This window comes from Bombyx mandarina, chromosome 01 (genome assembly GCF_030267445.1).
Source record: "Bombyx mandarina strain Sakado chromosome 01, ASM3026744v2".
NCBI lineage: Eukaryota > Metazoa > Arthropoda > Insecta > Lepidoptera > Bombycidae > Bombyx > Bombyx mandarina.
Window position 1 is genome coordinate 20,020,659 of NC_143208.1, and position 23,944 is coordinate 20,044,602.

Consider the following 23,944-nt stretch of genomic DNA (forward strand, 5'->3'; position numbering starts at 1 on the left):
GATTTACCAAAACATTCATCATTGGTATATTTTTTTGAAGTGTGGCGGTATTCATAAGATCTAATCCACAAGACCCTATTAATGGCATATAGGATACCATACCTGACGAACAAACAAAATATTTAGGTCATTTTCTAAAGTAAATGTGGAAACTTTCCAAAAGTGCACATTTAATAAGCCCGCGACTCTCAGCACATGCCGCAGGCAGTGCCTCCGTGTCACAGAAGATCGTCAACCCCACGCGTTACTTGAATTTTAATTGTGGACAAATGTGCAATGTGCACTGCACCTACAGAAGACGTTAGTAATGTGTAATTTAATATTTGTCACGATTTATATAGTTACGTGTCCACCAGATTAATAATTTTTAATTAGGCTTTTTTACATCCGCCCTTATGTTTCTTATAAAACAGTGGGGCGTGTGAATCTACCGTGAGTTAAAACATCAAGCGTAATTCAGACAAAAGATACTCCATTAGTGTGCACTTTACTTCATAAGTGACCCACATTTCATGTGACCGTTCCACGCGACAACCTTCATACCTCTAGTTGTTTATTGTATACTCGTCCACGTAATGTACGTTTTAAGGTGTTGCTTTTAAATCGTATGACTCTCCCCATATAAAGCAAGTCTAATAATCTGACAAAAAACGAATCCCAGTAGTTCTTACGTGCCCTTACCGGGATGATTACCGAGGTCGCTTAAATTCACTTGATATTTCGATAATTATGTATATAGTAGCAACAGATGGGGTTCAATCGTTTTATGGATAAATCACAATTAATGAACAGTTATAAAACTGATTCCAAGCATTTGAATAAAAGATGGGACATCAAGATCCGATGAAAACAATAATTTTATAACTCGACCTAATATCCTAACCAGTATCTTACCTTATCGACCGGGGGAGGGTTATGTCGAAGGGATATATAAAGGAGGCCATCGAGGGAAGCTCGCTGGCTTTAACGGCCCTCATTTGCATTTTGTACCTGACCAACGAACCATAGAGGAATACATCAAGTGACCGTTAACACCGGCTATGGCCTTCTGCCAACTATCATCGATCAACTCTCGAACGTGACCGATGCAAATACCATTTGAGATTCGGAACAGTTAACATTATTAGTAATGATATGTAATGTATTTCTGTGTAAACATTTTTAAATTAAAGAATCAGGTATTTTGTTGAGTCCATTTGACTGTACTTGTTATATTAGTAGGCTAGCGGGAATGTGATGATCTTGTTTATTCGCATGACCTTACGTTAGAACCACAAATTATCACAAAATAAAATCAGGGGTTAAAATATAAAATTTCATTTCACATTAAAAGGTTCGCACACCTTTTTTTGAGAAAACTACATTTATTGAATCATTATCTTGAAGCATATTTTTGTACGTCCAGGGAAGAACGTTAATGCCTTTGAGACAGACTCTGCGGCCTATAATTTTGTACCGTGTGAGACTAAAGTGGGATAACACAATAGTGTAGTCCTGAATAGTGTAACTAGTATGCGATATTGCGTTAGAATAATAATGATGAAGATCGCTAGAAGAGTCGTGTTTGGTTTTCCGAGAGCTTCGTCAACATCGTTTTTCTAAGTTTTCCACAACATACAGCTGTTATTGATATATTAGACCTCAAAAAGTTTTTTTGGAACCATTGAAGCCACTTTCAAACCTGAATTATATTATATGCTCTGAGGACTTGTTTGAGATGATTCCAGCATCTCGTTTTTACTATCACACCGCTCGCCACCGGATTATAGTTCATCCATACTACCTGGAGCCACTGCGTTAATCCACAGTGCGTTTCCAGAGATCTTTTTTGCCACGTACTATCCGGCTTTGGAATAAGCTCCCCTCCATGGTGTTTCACGAGGGCTATGACATGTGCTTCTTCAAACGAGGCTTGTGGAGAGTATTAAGCGGTAGGCAGCGGCTTGGCTCTGTCCTTGGCATTGCTTACGTCCATGAGCGACGGTATCCACTCACCATCAGGTGGGCCGTATGCTCGTCTGCCTACAGGGCAATAAATAAAAGAAAAAATACAGCATCAGCAATAGCGCACACTTAGAAAACTTTCGCTATTTCTTTTTATTAAAAGATTATATTCCTTCCTCATGAAAGTCGTAAGTGAACATATGTTAGGCACCTACATGTTTCCGTAGAAAATTTGGTCCCGGCCTGTGGTGTTTGTAGTTGACACCTTACTGGCGAGATCATCGGCTTTGCCAATCAATAGTTGGCTGTACCCTTAGCCCTGTAACGTCCATAATCTTTCAACATGGTATTTTATATCAGAAATTTGAAAGCGGCTTTAACAGAATACGCCAATATGTATTAAACATTTTTGCGTGTTGGTTCACTATGTTTACCAAAAGTCATAAATCCTAAATGCCGCCGTATCTCAAAGATCCAGTTATATTGGAATGTTAACCCACTCAGTGAGTTTCTCGCCGGATCTTTCCAGAGGGTCGCGATTCCGGTCCGGTGGTAAATTCAGGGAAGCATTGCTCCTACTAGAACCAGCGCTAGCAAACTCTCTAAATTTGAGTCCCTGAGTTCATCTACTAGACCTTGAGCAGCTGGAAGAGTCCCTTAAACTATTACAGGCTTATTATAAGGCGATTAGGTAGAGAAAACAAATCGTAATAGCGGCTAACCTATCCTTCAAAATAATATTAACATACAAACTATGTAGTTTCGGTCTAAATATGGAATGTATACACAATTTGGCCATAAATACTATTAATACAAAAAAATTACATCGAAATTTGTAACCTGTTTTTTTATAAGAATGTCCCTTATTTTTCCTTATTTTCGCGCTAATCTTACTGTGATATTAAATAAAAGCCCCAAAATTGTTGTTCAACCATTATACAGAGTACGCCGCGGCGCCGCATGAGAACCCGTATAAGGTTTTTGAAACTTGATTCTTGATTCGTTTAATCTGTCGAAAGTTTGTGTCGCGCTTTTGGTAGCTGTAACAAAAAGTTCTCTGTTTGATCCAGAAATACTTAATCTTAATTTAAACATAACAAACAAATAAGTTCTATACACAAAGATTCACAAAAAATTCTAATTAAAGCCTTTTTAATAACACCTACAACTTTCCTTTGAACAAGACTCCGTATGAAGATAAATCAGTACCTGCACATAAACCACGGTGCACACAAGCGTGGCGGGAAAGGATCGGAACTGAAGACTGTCAGATGACTAGCCTCGATCTTAATCCTCTTTCATGATAATGCTTTATAGTCAATTTGAGAGTGTGTGGCGTTCTCGTGGAGATAGTACGCGTATCGACAGATAACCGACCTCAACCCTTATAGGACTGTACTAAGCCTAACGCAGAAATGTTGAATGAGCCTCATATTTATAAATTATTATTATGTTAATGTACTCAGGCTCTCGCGCTGTTTTCCTTGTAACATTTAACATAATGGTAAAACTGACTACTAAAAATAATTAAAAAATTAAAGTTAAAAAAAAACCGTTTAATTTTTATGTAAAATTAGTATATATCTACTGCCTCTTTAATTTTGACATTACATTGACGTATGAAAAAATTTATTTGATGTAAAATTAGTACATATCTACTGCCTCTTTAATTTTGACATTACATTGACATATTTTATGACAAAATTTATTTTAAACATATGCAGTTGATAAACGGCTTATTACGATTTCTATCCCAACCACAATAATTAACATGAAATCCACACATCATACATGATTGGTTTGTTCAAGGGAGTCGCGTATAGTAAGTAAATTGCTTTGCTTTGAAAATTGCTAATGGCTTGAGGCTTACTGTAGGTAAAGAAAATTTATTGCCTTTTAAACGAATGTAGGTTTTGAAAATAATTTCAGCATGCTTTAATTTCGAATAAATTTCAGTGCGATACCTACATACATACACGTCTCACTTATTCAGAAATACCTGACATCTAACCTAAAGCTATCCTCTTCCTACATTTGTCTGATCTGTTTGATAAAGTCACTTTCAATAGTAAGACAGCATTGGCTAAACATTTGACACGTCTACAGTTTAACAAACTTTCGTGACTCATTTGTTAGTGTATCATAGAAATTACGTTTACGTAAAAATTCACGTGTCTCGTGATTCGTTGGATACAAAGTACTTTTAACACAAAATGTTGAGACTTATTAGTAAACGATTATAACACAACGATGATTTAAAGAAAACACATGTTTGTTTTTGATGGTTCGCGATTCCAGCCGCGTCGACTGCAGTGGTCTTTTTACTATGGTAATTTAGGTGGTGGCCACTGGCCTGAACGCCTTTCCGGCTTCGCCAAGACTGGTACAAGCTCTTGAAAATCCATACTAACATTTTAAATGTGAAAGTTGGTTTGTTTGTTCGTGTTTGTTTGTCCTACTTTCACGTCAAAACGAAGCAACGGATTGATATGAGGATCTTAAAGTGATAGTTTCAGGTCAGAAGAGTGACAATTGTCAAACAATGACAGATTGTATCCCAAAAAACCACATCATATTTCAACTGGAAACGTCCTTTTACTATCACAACAAAAAATATTGATTTCGTCCTTTTTTCACGTCAAAAGAAAGCAATGGCTCGAGCAGTTGAGCAATCAAAGCCACCAAGCGGAATCCGTTGTACGGATTTGAATAAATTTCATCTTTGGAAAGTTACCATATAAAACCATATAACGATAGCGCAATTAATGAAATAAATTAAGCCTCGTCCTTAATATATATATAGTACTGCAAGTGATTACTGCTGCAAGCGATTATAAACTCTATATTTAATGAAGATATCATGACATACATTCTTTTACATAATGTTCAATTGTCTCGAGAGAAAAATTGTTTTTACTTGCCGGCTGAACGGCTTGCTACTGTTATTTTATACATATAAAAAGTAAATACTTTACAGTATATGTATATACGTGTTCACGGAAGTTAAATTAATGTTTTTAGTCTTATCGGATATCTAAATAAGGTCTCGACTGCTTTCATCTGAGCGGTAAATATTGTTTGTGTAATCTTTCTGCAGTTTTTTTTGTTAAATTTTAATATTTTCTTGGCGTTTTTAAGACTTAACTTAAATAGGTTATTTTCAATTTTAAAGATCAAATTAGCTGAAAGTTGATTGACAATTCATTTAAATAATAACATAATATAAGAATATTATGTATTGATAAGGAACAAAAAATATTGTACGGTTTCGAGCTAATAATCTTAAATACCGTAATATATCTTACTGTACCTACAATTATTGGTATTAGAAAACATATAATAGTATTAAGTGAGTGTAGTGACCACTATCAATATGTACCTACGAGTATACTTATCGCAAATATGTTCTGTAACTGACTCCGACCGAGCATAAAACCCGGAACCCGGAGTACAGTAGTAACAGTTATTAATTGCTAGAGGAACGAGACGATAGAACTTAAACTTAATGAAACATTATAACAACTATTATAGAATTCGTACGAAGTTAAATGTTTTGAGGTAAGACATAATTTCAATTGATCAGTAAGGGCGAGTTTATACCATTATGTAAGCAGTACATTGCTATATAAAAGGGTCAATGAAACGTTAGCGTATGAATTATTTTTCGCGTTTAGATAATAGAATTTCTGCCCATCTAATAAAATGAAAACGATGTTGTTGGTTGTATGCAGTACGCCTTCTAAACATACAAAGCTGAAGCATGTTATATCTTTATTATTATATTATTTATTCATCGAATTAGATGAATGAATGCGTTTGTATAATTTTGTTATTATATGACGATCCTATCCAGAAATAATAGGTTCGCCTAATTTTATTATCGAATACTTAATACTCGTAGTTTTTTCATTCCTTCTCCTAGATACTATTTTCAGTATTTATCATTCGGGTGATGTGATGCTTTGCTGTGTGTACCACCGGTGGTGGTAGTACCAGACGTGTTGGCTTCGCAATTTTTACTTCAAAGCATTCGTGCGGTCTGAAATGAAGGATAGGATAGCCTTCACTCCAATGTAATTGAGAAGTGATGACTCAAGATCGCAGTTCTCTCATTTTGGTGAATAAGGGCTCCTATTAAGATTGCATAATGACTAATGACTGACCGATTATATATTAGAGGGTTGGACGGCTTCTGAAATTAAATTGAAAATTTTTAATTAACTTAACACTGACAATTAAAGTATCAAGATTATTTCTACCGGATCGCTCGTGCCGGTGAAGGTGGAGGGCATCCAGCAGCCAGCACGTTGCATAATGCAACTCTGATTATGAACTTCGGTAAGTTATTTAATATCAAACCAATGAGCAGAAGAACAGAAATCGAAATTGATACAGCTCAATCAAGAGTAAAAAGTTAAAAATAAAATTTGAATAGTACACTGATTGCATCTGGCGAGGGAGCGACGGCTCGGCACGCAGTGCGTGGGTTCAATCAAATGCACGAGACCGCACCGTTCGCACCTACACCTAATACGAACTGCGCGAAACATTCTTATTCTTTGAATGTGCACACTTTATTTTGCAATACGAGTTTATACGACATATATATATATATATATGTTGGCGCACGTCAGGGATGGCTGAGCGGTAGTTTCGTCATCACTCGTATTCGATTGAACTCAGTTTAGTCAATAAAACTTTTCAATAATAATTATTGAAACTCAACACACACAACTTTCACAATGACAGGATAAACCGACAGTTTCGTTGCACATACCGACAGACCGACTGACTGACTGACTGACTGCCAGAGACTCACTGACTGAGACGGACGGAATGACTGTCTGACACGGAATGCCACGACTCTGTCCACGTACCGCCATTTTATACTGTGGCGTTACGGAGTCTACCCTTCATTTTGTGACATTTATCAAAACAACATTTCATCATTTAAAATAATAATCAAAACCACCGTCTTAATATTACTAAAAGTCGTTATCCACGACAGCTAAAAGTCGTTATCCACGACATATATATATTCATCAGTTGGAAGCAATAGCTTCAGGCTCGTGTAGAGCCGAGTTGAAACAGAACAAATACAACTATGCTTTATGTTACCTTAGCCTACGTTCTTCGCAAACAAGATTTGAATGTCTCACAACAGTTAATTCATACATTCTGTACTATTTATTTGTAAATACAGGTACTAGATTCCCAATCTCAGTCCAACCATTAGGTCCACTTGTGATAATTCGAGTACTAATGAATTAGTGATGCCCTAATGCGTTACCTGTGGGGAATGTGTTTGTAGACGGGTCGGTACCGGCCTAAACATCGTTCAAACACTCGGCTAATTTTAAACATATAACTGGCAATGAGTTTAGATCTACTGAGCATTCTATAGTGTCTGCGCAATTCCTAGCAACGGTGTTTGGAAATTTTAAATTCATACGAGTAGTATCATCTCTTCTCAAATGTTAACTTATATTTTACTTGTACTTTGTACTTATATTATACTAGCGGTCCGCACCAGCTTCGCTCGGGAGTTTAAAAAATTTCAAAATTAAAAATTATAATACATACACATCATCGTTCTATGCGTCATATGCTAAAAAAAGAAAATTGTAAAGATAGTTTGAATATTATTATTATTTTAATGAACTTTTATTTTTATATACATTATTTTTTATCTCTTTTTTTATTTTACTATTTTTCAAATTTTCGTGAAAAGGTCATACATACAAAACAAAAGCCATTGAATTTATTGAATCAGTTGTTTTTTTTTAAATAAAATAACACTTATTGTGGCATAACTATAATAGTTAGACATAATATACTGCCGCGACACTTTTTGTAAACAATAAGGTGTTCTACAAAGTCATAGTACATTATTTTATTCTATCATCAATAGTTTTCGCCGCGCACGCGATATAAATAATATTTTAGGTAATTTTTTTACACCTCGGGTTACATTATTGAAGTTTTATTAAGGATTAGTATTTAAAAAAAAAACAAAATGTGTGCAATTCACACGTGGTAGAAGTGAAACCTTCCAAAATTAAAATACAATTATCCTAAACGTCTTAAGTATATGTAAAATTTTGTCATTAGTAAATAATTGTAAGGTAGCGCCCTCTGTGAATTGATATTTTAATTTCACGTATAATCCTAAATTAAAATTCACTTTCATACACACGTTAGTATTAAAAAATCTCACAGATGGCGCTGTATTAAATAGTATGTATATTTCTGTCTCATTCTTTGCTGGCTTCATCCTACACATTTTTGTATTTGTGTCTCTTACCTGTCGTTTTTTCCGTTGCATCCGGTTTGAAATCACAACGATACTAAAGAAGTTTTCACTTAAAAAAAATATCCTTATTTCACTCGGGGATAGTGTAGCTTCTAAACAGTGAAAGAATTTTTCAAATCGGTTCAGTGGTCAGTTAGTCAAGTTCAATACAAACAAACAATCAAATCTTTCCTCTTTATAATATTAGTATATATTGTATTTTGGTAATTACTAATCGCTCGGATTAGATTCAAAGACCTTACCATTCTGCCAGAGTTCTTCCCTCTCTAGCCAAATATGATAAGATATGCTTTTGATATTCGTCGTATGAAGCACTGGATTTAGCTCATGATTGTTTAGCAAATTGTCGTCATTTAATTGGTAGACTCTTCGCTCCTGTGTCTTATGTTGAATGAGTTATATTATTAAAATTCACAACAAAAAAAAATGAAAGACTTTTTGAAAAAAAAAATCCATGTAAACCGCACACTTGTGCAAAGAGTCTGTGAAGCTATTACGACATAATAAATAGTACACGAGTTACGCTAGTGACATAATATAGATAAGGTAACGGGACGAGACGATAGATTTGAAATTTAGTAGAATGCAGTTACCGTTTGAACGAGCCAAATGTAATATGTTTTTTTAAAACACGGAATAGTTAGTTAGATAACTTCGAAATCGGTATGTAGCACTGCTTTGGTTTGTCAATGTTTACGAGTACCTACAAGAGCCGCCCGCCAACTTTACATTTTGTTACATCGCATTTGCTTGGATATCTGCGAGTTGTGGACGTGATCAAAAGAGTTTTGATAATTAAAAACCTTTTCACAATATTCAAAATATTTTAATTGTAACACAACAGTTAATGTTATTTGAAATATGTGATATTGTAATGAACAGTCTACTCTGTTTAATAGCCTTAATAGGCAAAGCATTGAAGTTGTTGTTGCCTAACGAGGGCAGGCCACGCGGACGCCGGGCTGCGTAATCAAATGAAAGGGGCGCGATAGTCCTGCCGGCGCGGTCCTCAATTCCATCACACAGGCAAACCTTTTCCACCAAAAAAAAACACAATAAAACGTCAAAATATCTCTTATAGTAAAAAATATAATAATAATGAAATAAAAATAGGTTGCTTAACATGCAGGAACAATCTAAACATCCACCAAAATCCAAACATTATTACATTTGAATTTATTCAAATTAAATTTTTTTTTTATGAAGTTTGGTGTTTAGACCAAGTACTAACATCAACTTCATAAAGTCCTCTCTAGTCAACAGAATTCAAAGATATCTTAAAACCGAAAATTTGGAATAACCCTTCATATGAACTATTTACAATTTAAGTGTCGAGGAGCACCTCGATTTAACGTCCAGTTCATTTTCGCTGCTAGTTCGGCACAGCAGACTTGTCGGAGGTGCAAGTGGTCTGAGCAACTATACCAATTATACAACTTACGTTGAAAGTGAAGACGCGTGAGAAGGAAAGTAACTCTATAAGTAATTGCTGTTGTCGCGGCTAAAGTCGGAGTGCGTCTGTGAGCCACACGATAGGCGTACAGATGCCGTTAACCAGCGCTCTAACTCAATTAGCGGCATCGCGTATGCGATCGCGCAAATCAGCATCAACATCACCACTGACATGATCAGGCTTATAGTTATTTTAGAACTAGTTAATATCAGCATTGGTAATACATAGTTACAGACTAATAGACGTATGTGAACGCGTTTAGATTTAGTTTCTAATTGTATGCTTTATCAACTAAGTACCTAGTATTGTAGTTGTAGTACTATAAACTAATATAAACAATTGACTTATTTCATAATTTTTTTGTTATTAGCTTACGAAGGCAGAGGAGCGTACGGCCCATCATATGGTAAGTACCACACGCATTGCTTACACATCAACAACCGTGAGCTTGCTAGTATAAATTTGTCACTTAAAATACTTACCGGACGTGAATTTCTATAAAATTCGCTGAAGCTATAATAGTCCTGTACATGTTAAACTACCAAATTAAATAAAAATAGCAAAAATAGTAAATTTTGAATCGGCAAAAGATTCATCTGATCTTAATGTACTATTCTGTTTGCAAAGGCGCGTTCAGATACTATTTAAAACACATGAAATAAAGTCAAACAGCACCAGTTTCAACAGCGGAAATCACAAAAACAGATTTGGGTCGGTCCGAAGCTCGATCAATCTCGACATAATAATAATACTATTACAATAAATACTACGGCATTTTAAGTAATCGACGGTAATCAACAGTATGTACAATTAATATACTGTGAAGTTATTTTTATGTTTTATATTACGTTCACTCGTAGCGTAAGTTCTAACGTAAGTTCTAATATAATCATTAGTCGGTTACTGCTACAACGTATTTTAAAATCTACAATGGGCCGAGTTCCCAAATCGATCGGTTTTTGTCGCGTAGAACTGAGTAGGTACCTACTGTACCGAATTGTCACAGCGCATGCCTCGTCTTTGGCCAACTTACCCTGCGACGTGAGAGATTTTCAAAAATTTGGTGAACCGAACTGCATCCATGTAAGTCACGAATATAAAATTGATAGTCGAGCTAGAAACAATTCCGCTGCTCTTAGTGAAGTTTAGAACCAGGTACATTGGCGTTGATCGTGAACAGTTTTGTGGTGCCTTTGAGACACTGGCCACGTGGGCCGCAAATATAATTTCATAGTGTCAACGTTCTTATTACTGAAACTTCTTCTTCTTGCCCTCATCCCACAATATTGCAGATTGGCGCAGCATGTCCTCTTATCATGCTGCATAGGGATTTGGCACCAGGTTTACGAGCGGTCTCTTGCCTGACGTCAACCCTCCTTCATTTATATCTCTAGTGGTACATCCATTGCAACAATAAAATGTAGATTTTAAAATACCAGGAGGATAAAAGTGTGACATTTTATTCGTTTTCCTGTAATGAAAACTACACAACTGTATCGGAGTGTGGGTCGCGGCCGTGGCGGCCGGTCCGAGCTTCACTTAGTTCAATAATCGCGATTATGAGGCGCGCATCCGGAATATTGATGAGGAACCATTACGATGTCTCGAACTGGAATTATTGTCAACCTTTCCAGGAATAAGAAACTGAGCGCTGCTTGTTTTTGTGATCACGAACAGAATTGTAACAAGGTAACGCAACGTCTTTGTTTGATTTGTGGCTATTATTAGTTTAAAGTTATTCAAGGCCAGTAGCTAGCTACGCTCCACACAAATACACAATTTTAGTTGCATGTGCCGCTTTTCCCCGTTATTACGGACATGTAATTGTTAGGCAATTAGCGCGATCACTGCCCTACTCACGGCTCGGCAGAACACAGCTGGAGAACATTAACGCCGCAGAGAGAAAGAGTGAAATTCTCACATTCAACTACCTTTCGCTTTCGTATGCTTTTCTTAGATAACTTTCAGACTTTAGTTCGCTTCCGTATAACTATTAAATTGGAAAAAGTGATTAACACAATTCATATCAATCGTCGTTTGAGCACGAGTGTTCAACGAGCAACGATAAACGTCACACTCGCAATACGGTTGAATGCAGGCAAATTATAAATCATATATCAGCTCAAGAATAACTGAAGAAACATTTTAAAAAGAGCACAATATCATTGAAAGAAAAATCAGCATGGTTGAAGAAATATTTCACAATTTTTCTAACTCTTCAATTTCTGGTTTTTCAAATTCTTGTGTAATATTCCCATACCCTTCAGAGTATTTAGTTTATCTCTAATTGTGTATTGACCAATGGGGGTGAGAGCAATGGTGACAGCAACCGTTATTCTATTGGTTAAATCTAATTATAGAGTTATTGATTTTCTTATCTTGAAAAGTTCTTCTCTGTCGTGATCTTCACAATTGAAACTTTGGTCCAGAATTAAAAGACTTGATCAACTCTTGTATCAAACCTTCTTTCCTGCTTTCACCCTTCTTTATGTCTTCCAGCATACCGTTCAGAGCTTTTATTTAGTTCGCAAGGTGCGTATGGGAAAATTACCGCGTGATCTTTTCACTTTTTCTTTATGAATAAAATAGAGCTATTATACATTGTAGTACTTTGGAAATGACTTCTCGTCTTACGCTTCATTGAGATATTTATTTTGATCATTTTGAAAACATTATGTAACATTTTCGCGAGTTGTTCATGAAGAACTGATTAAAAACATGTTTACTAATTCATTTTGTATTTTTATATGCTTCACTCTGTCCGGCGATTTGAAAACTGCAGTTTTCGTAGTGACCAAGACCTAAGATGGTAATACATATAGAGATGTTTGATGACTACTATCCTTCTGAGCCCCACGTAATAAACTACTTGACTGTAATAACGGAGTGCAAGGTTTTATATTATACCCGTATTTACTCCGGCTAAACATGCGAGGTCGCGAGTCAAGCTGGAGGCCAAGCACATTATTAAAAGCATAATAAAATGTTTTACTTTTTTCCGTGAATACAAGATGAGTTCAGCTTTCAGTTTAAAATATTTTGTGGAAAGTGTCGGTTTGGTAGGATTCGCTGAGGGCCCCTTTCATAGCCAGTGATTAGACTGCACCTTAAACACTGTTGCCAAGCTGGTTCTATAATCCAAAACAGATATATAAACAATCAATTAATGTCACAACGTGCCTAACTTCTTGTCAGCATTCAATGGGCGCTTTGCACCTGCTTTACAAACTCAATTTAAGTTTTCGCATCTAAGTCGAAGGTCAGCATCGCAACGGAAATTGAACTTATTTCGAACATTGTACTACGTGTTCTCGACTCTTCTCTTTATAACAACTAGAAACTACTTCTGTAGGTTACATTCAGAACCTTGTTCCATCCTCTTTAGATAGAACCTTGAACCAATTGTAATACTGTTTCATAAATGATATGTATCGATTGTGTTTGAGCCTCATTTATCGACTAACTTATCTCTCCGGTTTGGTACATACTTGGAGTGATGGTGATGGCAACTGTGCGATTGGGAACTGTTGTCTGCGGATTAACTAACACACATTTGCTTTAAGAGTATCCGCTACTGAGGGAACCTTCCGTTCAATATTCTTAAGATGCTGACTGACTGTCATCATTCATTCCTGCCACTAAACGAATTCGCACGTGACTATTTCAATAAAATATCTTTAAGAATCTAATTTACACGGTTACATTTAGGTTTTTGTATTTTCTTGGTATTCTTCAGGGTGTTTCTGTGTTTTCAGCTATTAGAAGCATTAAATAAATCTGCTAATTAATTTAATTCGTTAAAGCTATTTAATTTTTGAGTAGGTATGAAAATGTCGAAGGCAATCTTCGCACAATAATGATTATTCGTCCTGAATAGAGTTTAATATGGCAAACATGGGTTCGAGATCGGGTTATTGTCGGTGGGCAATAGCAAAATTTATAGTCGGCCAGTCAATCGAGGAGGATTCATGCCTATTCCATTGCCTACCCATGCAATCGCGGTCACGATAGGCCAGTGGGCCACGACTGCCGCCGCGTGTCTATCACACGAGCGACGCAACCCCAGGGCTGCGTCCTTAAAATAATTTTAATTTATCTACAATATTAGCAAAGATTTGGTCATTTACGTTCTTTTACGTTCTATTTACAAAATTTACAAACTTTCCAATCACGTTATAGTTAAATTGTTTGTTACCTACATTGCTAATGTCCCACACTCCCAGAACACATATTAGCCAGGAAATGAGTTTTCAGTGTAGCCGCTCCAAAGCGATGTGGTCACGTACGCACTGAAGGAATGTTGTATATAAATTAATTAGAAAACAATCCGGTGCGTGCAGTCATTATCCTTACTCAATGAGCACAACCATTTTATTATGGCAAATAACTAAAGTATAGACGGCACGTATTTCTTATTTTATTTTCTTTATTATTTGAAAGTTTATTTTCATTTGTTTGATTTTCAAAATTCTGAAATGCTTCTATTTAGTTGAATGTTCCAGTGAACATAATATATAGTTCTTTGTTCGATAGATAAAACGTTAGCTAGTGTTAGCTGACCGGTTCTGCCTGTACTATCAACCCTGCTGCTTGGCACGAGTTGACTACTCACTACCTACTCAGAGCTGCTCTTTGTCATGCTATTTCTGACAGCGATATATATTTTAGTGCTGTCAATGAGTAAGTTTCCGCCGCGTTGTCGTCAAGCTAAAATATTAGTGATTTTCTCATTTATTTCATGTTCGCTTTCATGTTTTACATTTACCGCTATTTTAAATCAGTATTTTAATAATCTTTTTTTCATGTGTTGTTAACTGTTCTTGCTGTTGTTGTTTTAGAGAGTTTAATTTAAACGCTAATTATTTTAACGCGATTATCTAAACTTTAATGAGTTCCGTATTCTTAGCTATGAACGATAATACCCTACGAGTGGGATGAATAACCACAAATTCTAGGCAAAAAATCGAGAGAGTTTATTTACATATAAATACTGTTTTAAGTAGGTCGAAACGTCTCCAGATACGGCTGTGCGATGTCGCGGGTGAGGGGCCGACCGACGAGTACATGGAGGAGGGGCATCAGTCTTGAATAGAATAAATCGTGACTGAGCCACGCTTTGCTGTACAACAAAGTCCTAACGAAAACTCGTCGCATCTGCTTTAGGTCTGTGAATAAGAGAGATGATAGAAGGTGGTCACGTACTGCCTCACATATTTGACTATTATATTTTAGAGAAGTAAGAGTAGTTTGGAGGGTGAACTTTTTTATTTCGTCAATATGGTCAGTGGGTAGTTGTAGCAGTAAATTGTAAGTAATTCATGGGATCGGAGTAATCTTTGTGTTGCGTCGGTGACCGTATCTCTTGCGGCCGCCCCCGGGGTGCGAGCGCTATCACCCATCACCACCACGCCACCACCCGCCACCACACGCCACCACCCGCCACCACACGCCACCACACGCCACCACACGCTGACTGTAAAAGGCTTACGTTACGTTTACGTTTACGGGTTACGTTTCAACAAAAAGTCACTGGCATATTTCGTTTTGAGCGTTCAAATAAAATCGAATCATTATTGGGCACGCGGCTCGATTAGTTGCGAATACATTAAAAACGTGCCAGCTTTTGTTTTGTTATTGAAATTCTAAATACAGATTCAAGTCTTGTTCTAATTATAAAATAGTTTTCTCGATCTTCCCGATGTAGAATAATTCAAAAGATTTTACAATTTAAAATAATTAGAATTGGTATTTAATAAGTATTCTGTAGCTAAACCGGTTTCAGGCCGGTTCTACCGGATCCGACTAACAATCATTTGAAATTCCGACTTAACGATTTTAAGGACATGGTTCATTTCTCATTATCTCTACCAGTTAATACTGCGCATAAACTTTTTTCGTAATTTTTATAAGAAAATAAAACTCCGGAAGTGTCTCCTCTTGCTTAAAATATTGACTTGTGAATGATAGAAATGTTTTGGCTCCTGTTGCTCTGGATGTGCAATATTAATTGCCAATGATTGCAGACCCTTACTAGTACTTGGGCACGTTGAACCCACGCATTAGTTCCCATTAAGCAATAATTCTTGCCGGTAGAAGCCAAATAACTTTTGAATTCTGGGCCCTCTACGGGACTTTAGCTTTCTGGACTCTGTAGCGTATGTTCCATATGGAGTTAGCTGAGGTCGTGTCTTTTGTTCTATACTCCTTACTACTACTTCTACCCTACTACGTGGAATCGCTACGCCCCGTACCATCCGACTGGTATGAACTCTTCCTCCACAATGTTTCACGAGGGCTATGGCCTGATTCATTTCAAATGAGGCCTGATATAATAATAATAATAATAATAATAATAGCCTTTTCACTCCTAAACATAGGGTTACAAGAGGTCCCTAAGTTCGGTGTGCCTTTTGGCATAGGCCTCCTCCAATTCCTTCCAATGGGTCCTATCCCTTGCTACTCTCAGCCAGAATGGTCCCGCTGTCTGCTTCAAGTCATCTTCCCATCTCCTGATTTGACGACCCCTACTTCGTTTGCCGTCTCGAGGCCTGATAAGAAACTTTAAATGCCAGTGGCTTCATGGAGCCTCTGTCGTTGCTGATATCCACAAACGACGGTGAAAAATAACCATCAAGTGGACCACGGGTTGGCCTGCTTTAGAATACATTTAAAAAAATTCAGTAGACTTGACTTTCTCATCCGTGGAATCCTTTAGTAGATATTTATTCTAGGTAATTAAATTAAACCTTAAACGTGTTCAAGCATAGCTTCCACAGTGAAGAAATGATATCGAGAATTTAAAATGTCTAGTTTTGAGTAATTTTCTCCATGTGGCGATTGAATGTCGCAAATCAACCCCCTGAGCCCGAGACTTCAAGAGAGTTCTCTTCTCTGTGTGAAGTCATTTCAACTTTATTTACGCGGTGCCTTCGCACAAAGTTAACAAGACTCAATAACAATTAAAACGTACCGTCCATGTTACCTTGCCAGGAAAATGCAACCACAAGTAAGCACAAACACATATGTATGAACTCACACGATCCTTGTAACTAACCATTAACAAGAATGAATTCAATGATGAGTGTTAATTAATTATTTGATAATTAAATATAGATCTAGTGAAGTTTGTTTGTTACTAACAAGCTGAGTGATTGAAAGAGTACATCAAAGTGCCACTACATATGTAGATATGTGCGAGTATAGGACCGGCGGTAAGTCGTCCGGTGGACGGAGTGTGAAGGACACACGCACATTCTTGGCAGGGAGCGAGCTGCGCTAGGCTTAGGATGGCGAAATCACTTTGTTAGTGAACTGACAATATTTAATTCTTACAAAAGTTTTCTTATAGTATTTCATTTAAATGTATAAACAGTTTTAGCAAGTACAATTTCTATAATTTTGTACAATTCGTTGCGAATCGAACACACAAGATCGATTAGCTTTTTCGGATATATCATGCGGTCTCCACGCCGTGGTTGGGAAAAGCTTCTCATTCTTAGTCAGGTGGAGGGGTAAGGAGCCACCGTCAGGGCACCGACAAGACGGTCGGACACTATAAAGTGGACAGTTGGAGGCAGCATCCACCAGCTGATCTTCAGGACAAGACTTACAAACATACGCGTGGTTGCGATCCTCAGTAATGAGAGAACGGCGAAAAACGAGGAACTCGTTGAAATAATAAAACGCAGAAAAAGCACGTAAATTACAAATTATTTAGTCGTAACGTCAAGACTGGTTCGGGAATGAGACGTAGAACTGTTCAATGTTCTGGTAACGAACAGACAAGAATTTCGTTTAATATTTCAATATTTATCGTTATTTAAATTGGATATTTGAACGGAGACTTTGAACGGAAAAATCAAACCCCTGAAGCTTCTAATCCTCTAACACAACATAGTATGTGTCTTCCAGCACCACCATCCGTTGAGGAATGACAGGACCACTGGGCAGTGAATTATCGGCCATTGTGAGAAATGCGCCTTGTACTTGTACTAGATTCGCTTTAAGACGAGAGCTGGGTGTTAGTTAGCCTCTGACAGAGCTCAACATCCCTTTTCGTAACAAACCAAGCTAATATTAGCCAAAGCACATACTCGAGCACGAACCGTTGAAGATGGATGTCATCTCGTGCCAAAAACCACATCAATCATTACGTGGGACTGTCCTCGCTTCCTTGTTTTAAACTGTAGCTCGATTTTTTGTCTACCAGTACTGCATACGGTTAAGTGATATGTCTCAAATACTGTCAAACTAAAAGCGACTTTGCGGGCTTGGTCGTAACGACGTTTATTGAGGTGATGAATTAAAATGTATTATACGTGATTAGTAGGTCTTAGTTCGTGTTTCGATAAAGCGATGGAAGCCGCTGTGAAGTACCAAATGGTGTACAAATGGGACGAATATATTGAAGTAAGCAATTTAACAGTAGCCGTCATCGACTGTCCTTCATGAAGAGAATTACGTGTAAACATCCATGATAAATAAAAAATCGTATTTGGATTTTATTTGACTGACAAACTTGTAACATGTCAATGTTTCTCGATACTAGAGAAAATATCGTGGCAATGATTTCAACTTTATGATTGAACGTTTTGAATTGTTATCGAATCTAATTGCATTATACACTTATCCTACACTAAACCTTATCTGACGTAGATTTATTTTGAGTGGAGGAGATCCCACCTCATGCTTATTATTTTGAGATTTATTTTTAACTGCCGAACGACTGACCAGGCACAGATGTACCACAATCAGTCTGTCTACAAAGTAACTTGTAATTATTGTGAGAGATACATAATGCTATTTACAAAATTTAAATAGAGCCAAAAAAATTAAAAATGCTTTTTCTAACCCGCGGCTGTCTTCTACGTTGTGTTCATTTTATAATTAGTGAAACAAAAATTAATTCAACTTTTGATAATTTTGAGTAGCTTGCACTATGCACGGTGCTGGAGACATCCTGATACGAAGACAGCAGGCACTTATGATCTGATGTGATGTAACTAAAATTCGAGATAATAATAAAACCAGATACACAGAATAATGTCCCTTGCACTCCACGCAACACAATATAAGTAGGGGAGCCCACGACGCTGAATGGGGATTTACTCGATCGTCATAGCAACTTATTGGGTTGCAAAGCTTAATTGATAAAAAGAAAAAATCTTATTTAATGTATGGGGGGGGAATGGCTATAGATATTCAAAAATGTAAAAAAAAAGCTGTTGCTTACCCTACTAACTAGACATACTCAAGCGCGTCATCTATGTCCTGCGTAGTTTTAATAATGTACATGCGTATGTTAATCTGATCGTTTGCATGACGGGATTGATCGTACGTAAGGGTTGAAAATGAAAAAAATATCGAGCGCCTCAAATTTTTTAAGGTTTAGTGAGCCTAAAAAAACCCTCATTCTGAAATCTGACGATTTGGATGTGACGCAAACTCGCGGCCATTATTACATAGAATGTGCAAAAAATTCGCCATTTTGAATTGTAAGCGTTGTTCGTTTTCAATAAACATTAGGGTGCGTAGTGCGCGCGGTCAACGTTCTCATGTGACCGCACAGGTCTCCGTGAACTGCTGTCGCTTTACATTGCGCGCTCACGGAATATTATATACTCGTTCGTACGTGCCAAATTCATGTCATACCGCACGTCCCGTATTCTACCTATATCTGGGAGATGCAGAAACTTATGATCAAATTTAGACTTGTAATTTAAAAGATTTTTTTTTCATTCAAGCAGTTATATGTATGTGTAATGTAGGTACAACAAGGTTACAAGGCTATATATAAGTTTAGGTGCCAGCCCGCATAGACGATTTTTTGTTACCTGCTCGTTTGTTAATTTATTTGTTCGGAGCACTGCGAGAAGAATGTTTTTGTTTGTTTCAAAGCCGATCCTTCATATTCAAAGCTGTAATATGTTTCGTCGCTATAACTGGAATTATTTTTTCATAACCGAGTACACGACCTGGGCTCCTATTTCAAGTACTTTCATTTTAATTAAACATATTTTAACGCCGTTGGGGCACATCGAGTGCTAGATAATTTCGCTACAAAAAGCTAATAAAAAGTAGACATAATTTCCTAATATCTTAATAATGAATCAAGAAAGTGTGTCATTTGAATACAACGTAGAGTCTGGCGGCGCCGCGGCGCTCATCTAATGCACCGCGAATGTCGTCTCAAATATTCATGTGATATGTTGTGGCGGCTAATAACTACTCGTAGCTACTATCGGTCGAAAATCGAGAATATTCACCGTTACCTAACATTTCAATTTTTACGTTTCCCTTTTATAGATAGTTATTTTATATTTATAACATATTAAAAAGTAACTAGTTTGCCAACGTGCCGGACAGCCTCGTGCATCGTGGTACGTGAGGAGTGTAGATCTTTACGACAACCTAGAATTAGAACCGATTAGTAAGTACCTGAAAACTATGCCGAAAAGCTTCTGCAAGAAAGCGGCGCGACACGATGATCTTTTTATTGTAACCGTTCTCGTCCAACTCGGCGAATGTGACGAAGCGTTGGACGTACAACCGAACCCATGGACTCAACCCATAAAGTTTCTCGCCGGTTCTTCTCAGTGTGTCGCGATTTCGATCCAATGGTAAACTCAGCGAACCACTGATCTTGCTGGGGCAGATCTTAGCAATGTCTCTGAGACTAAGCCCCGTGAGCTCGCAGTTTCACACACCGGTAAAAAAAAACAATATAGATGACAAAGCAAGCATTCGCTCTCGCGCTAAGAGGGTAGGATTTCTAATGCAATAGAAACTTCTGTGTCAAGGCCGAACACGAGCTTTTAGTCCGATCGGGCCACGGAAAATAGATTTTATTAGTGCATGCTACAATAAACTAGATTCATATAATATTAAATTGCAATAAAATAAAATAAGTAATTTTCAATAATGGAACGTACAAAAAAATTATTGCGTTTCATTACTTTTCCTGTTTTCTTATATTCACACTCCACTTTCCTGAAAGAATTCTTGTCTACCTGGAAGAGGTCGCTCTTAGCGATAAGACCGCCCCTCGTACTTTTGTGTTGAATGTTTTGCATTTGTGTTTATTTCGGTGTACAATAAGCATACTCACATACTTTACTAAAATATCCACTTTGAATTTCATGTACATTAATTACTCTAATATTGCACTATCCATTTTAATTAGTTAATTTGTTATGTATAAATGTCTGAAATATCCCTTTTTGTTTTCAGGTAAGCAGCACTTTGACCATGTAACGAAAAGTGTAAGGTAGGTAAAAATATCTATGAGTATGATAAGCTTTGAGTTATATTGAATTATAAGTAATCGTGTATTCTGTTTACCAATGAAAAAAACATGAAATCCTTTAAAAATTTGGGGGTTCGATACCCGGAACCTCAAGAGATTTATCTAAACCTTTTCCCGGTATTAATGTCTATTCGATAAAACACGCCTTGCTTCATGTAAACTAGTTGTCGAAGGAAAAAACCAGTTTCTAACTTAGAATAAATAATATTAGATAGAGTAGATATTAAAAACTTAGAAGACCAAGAAAGTAAGTTAATTTAGGTTGTGTAATTAATGGTTGCCAAATAAACCAGGTTTTAAAATAACCAAAGTCTCTAAATAAATGGTAAAGCTGATTCATAGATTTTTAAAGCATTCGATTAAGTCGCCACGTTAGGCTCCCAAATATACATAATAATATGTCAGGTCAGCAGTGCCGTGCGTCATCTAGACCGTTTCAACCAAATCCAATCCCAGTTCTTCGTAAACCACCTGAAACAACAGTCGCTCCGAACAGCCGTCCAGAGCTCCACTGAGTCCACCAGCACCGATATAACATTCACTTTCAATAACCTGTCCGTTCTGACACCTTTGACTTCCTCGTCACCTGTCCAGAACTATATTAGTTTATCTCGCGTGGAGCGGCATAGGCTTACTTCACAATAAATATCACCTCTATTCCGTGTGCTTTTTTTTTATTTTATTTTTATTAATTAGATGAGTGGACGAGCTCACAGCCCACCTGGTATTAACTGGTTACTGGAGCCGATAGACATCTACAACGTAAATGCGCCACCCACCTTGAGATATAAGTTCTAAGGTCTCAAGTATAATTACAACGGCTGCCCAGCCCTTCAAGCCGAAACGCATTACTGCTTCATGGCAGAAATAGGCAGAGTGGTGGTACTTACCCGCGCAGACTCTCAAGAGGTCCTACCACCAGTAAAAAACTAAGTGCTTCTAACATAATTACACTTTTGCCGGCCGTGCCTTCGGTACCCTTTATTGACACTTCACTAATGGTATATCTTTAATACCGGTCAACGTGCTCGTCGAACTCATCGATTACGACGAAGAGTTTGACGAGCAAACGAACTCATAGATAGAACCCACTGAGTTTTTCGCCGGATCTCCTCAGTGGGTCGCGATTCCGATCCGATGGTAGATTCTGCGAAACACTGCTCTTGCTAGGGCTAGTGTTAGCAATTTTTCTCAAGTTGAGCTCACGTAGCCGTCCCGGCGTACCTGGAATAGCCTTTTAGGCTACTAGCGAATAGGTAGGGAAAATAATATATTTAATAGCTAGTTTATATTTCTATATATGTATATTTTTTAGGTTTCCCTCTCTTGTCACTTCTTTGGTGAAAAACGTAGGGCTGTGTATTCTAGATAGAACGGAGAAAGTCCGTAATGAAATACGTAACTTCTTAACAACCTGTATACCCAAACAACATACCCATTCAATAATAATATTCACTTAATACTAGAAAGGCCATGAGCCAATTCTTGCATACAATCAATAAAAGTTTAAAAAAAACTCATTGCAGCTAAATTATGATATTTTTTTATTTATTGCTTAGATGGTTGGACGAGCTCACAGCCCACCTGGTGTTAAGTGGTTACTGGAGCCCATAGACATCTACAACGTAAATGCGCTACCCACCTTGAGATATAAGTTGTAAGGTCTCAGTATAGTTACAACGGCTGCCCCACCCTTCGAACCGAAACGCATTACTGCTTCACGGCGGAAATAGGCGGGGTGGTGGTTGGTGGGATTCGAACACCGGTGCATCGCTTCAACACGAATGCTCCGGACGTCTTATCTTTTAGGCCACGACGACTTCTAAGATAATAGATAATAACAATAATAATAATTATGATAAATATATGCGATAAAAATAATTAGTTAAAGTACGGTCTTGCATATATAGTTAGTAGGTACACCTAGAGTGCCTTTCGAATTTGTTCACTTCAATTACACACATCGTTTGAAGTTTGTAGATATTCTAGGACTCGGACGTTTCAATTTCTTTCCGACGACGTCAGATCTGCAATACAATCTCGAGTTTTCAAATTAAATATTTTTTGTAAGTTCCGCCAGTCCGTTGGCAGCCACGCCGCGGCGACGATTCGATCTATTCAAGGTGAACTGTGTCTCGTTCACCAGTTAATCTAGTTTCCTTTTGTCGTCACAAATACATATTTCTTTCGGTTTTGTTTGTATTTAGTTCCTCTTTGTTCAAGTTTAAGTGGAAAGGTTCGAATTGGCCTATAAGCAAAACTGATGATTTTTATCATATTCATACCCTTCAAAGATTAGATTTCAAGCAGCTTAGGGTCAAGTCAAATAGTCAACGTCACCCAAAACACGTCATCTCGGATTCTCCCGATCCACTAACGGTGCCTTTAGGTACCTCAAGCACCGGTCATCGTTCTCGTCGAACCCGTCGCTTGCGACGAAGGGCTTGGCGAGTAAATTAACCCTCAGACACAGCCCACTGAGTTTTTCGCCGGATCTCCTCAGTGGGTCGCGTTTCCGATCCGATGGTAGATTCTGCGAAGTACTGCTCTAGCAACGTCGTCAGTTTTGAGCTGAGTTTGCCCCGTGAGCTCATCTACTTGTTAGGCTACGCTGATGTAGCGTCTCAAGGCTATCAGTTTACGTAGGAATAAAAAAAATACTAATTTGAGTAGCAATATTTATTTGTATTGTGGTTAGCGATATTAATGTACTAAAATGCACTGACAAAGGAAAGGCAATAAATAAAGAAAAAAAAAAGCGCACGTCTGCTCACAGTTCATACATACACAGTGTGTATAGAAGAGATAAATTTAAGAAAACTGAAATCTTAGTTTTTGCAACATACAACAAAATAATGACAGCCTTTTCAAAGCTGTTCACAACACAAACTGTCATTACAAAATAGATGATTAGATTACATTACAATAG

At 37.3% G+C, this 23,944-nt stretch overlaps 1 protein-coding gene across 8 annotated transcripts in view; it reads left to right on the forward strand.

Annotated features, from left to right (window-relative positions):
- Pdp1 (PAR bZIP family member Pdp1) overlaps positions 1–23,944 on the forward strand; it is a 157,464-nt gene that overhangs the window by 35,152 nt on the left and 98,368 nt on the right. For 4 of the 8 annotated variants that reach the window (XM_089732150.1, XM_089732133.1, XM_089732152.1 and 1 more), the window contains exon 2: positions 10,081–10,116. The exons of the other annotated variants lie outside the window; for them this stretch is intronic. In XM_089732150.1, the coding sequence (XP_089588276.1) occupies positions 10,081–10,116 (36 nt within the window). The remainder of the gene's footprint in view (positions 1–10,080; positions 10,117–23,944) is intronic. 8 annotated transcript variants of the gene reach the window in all.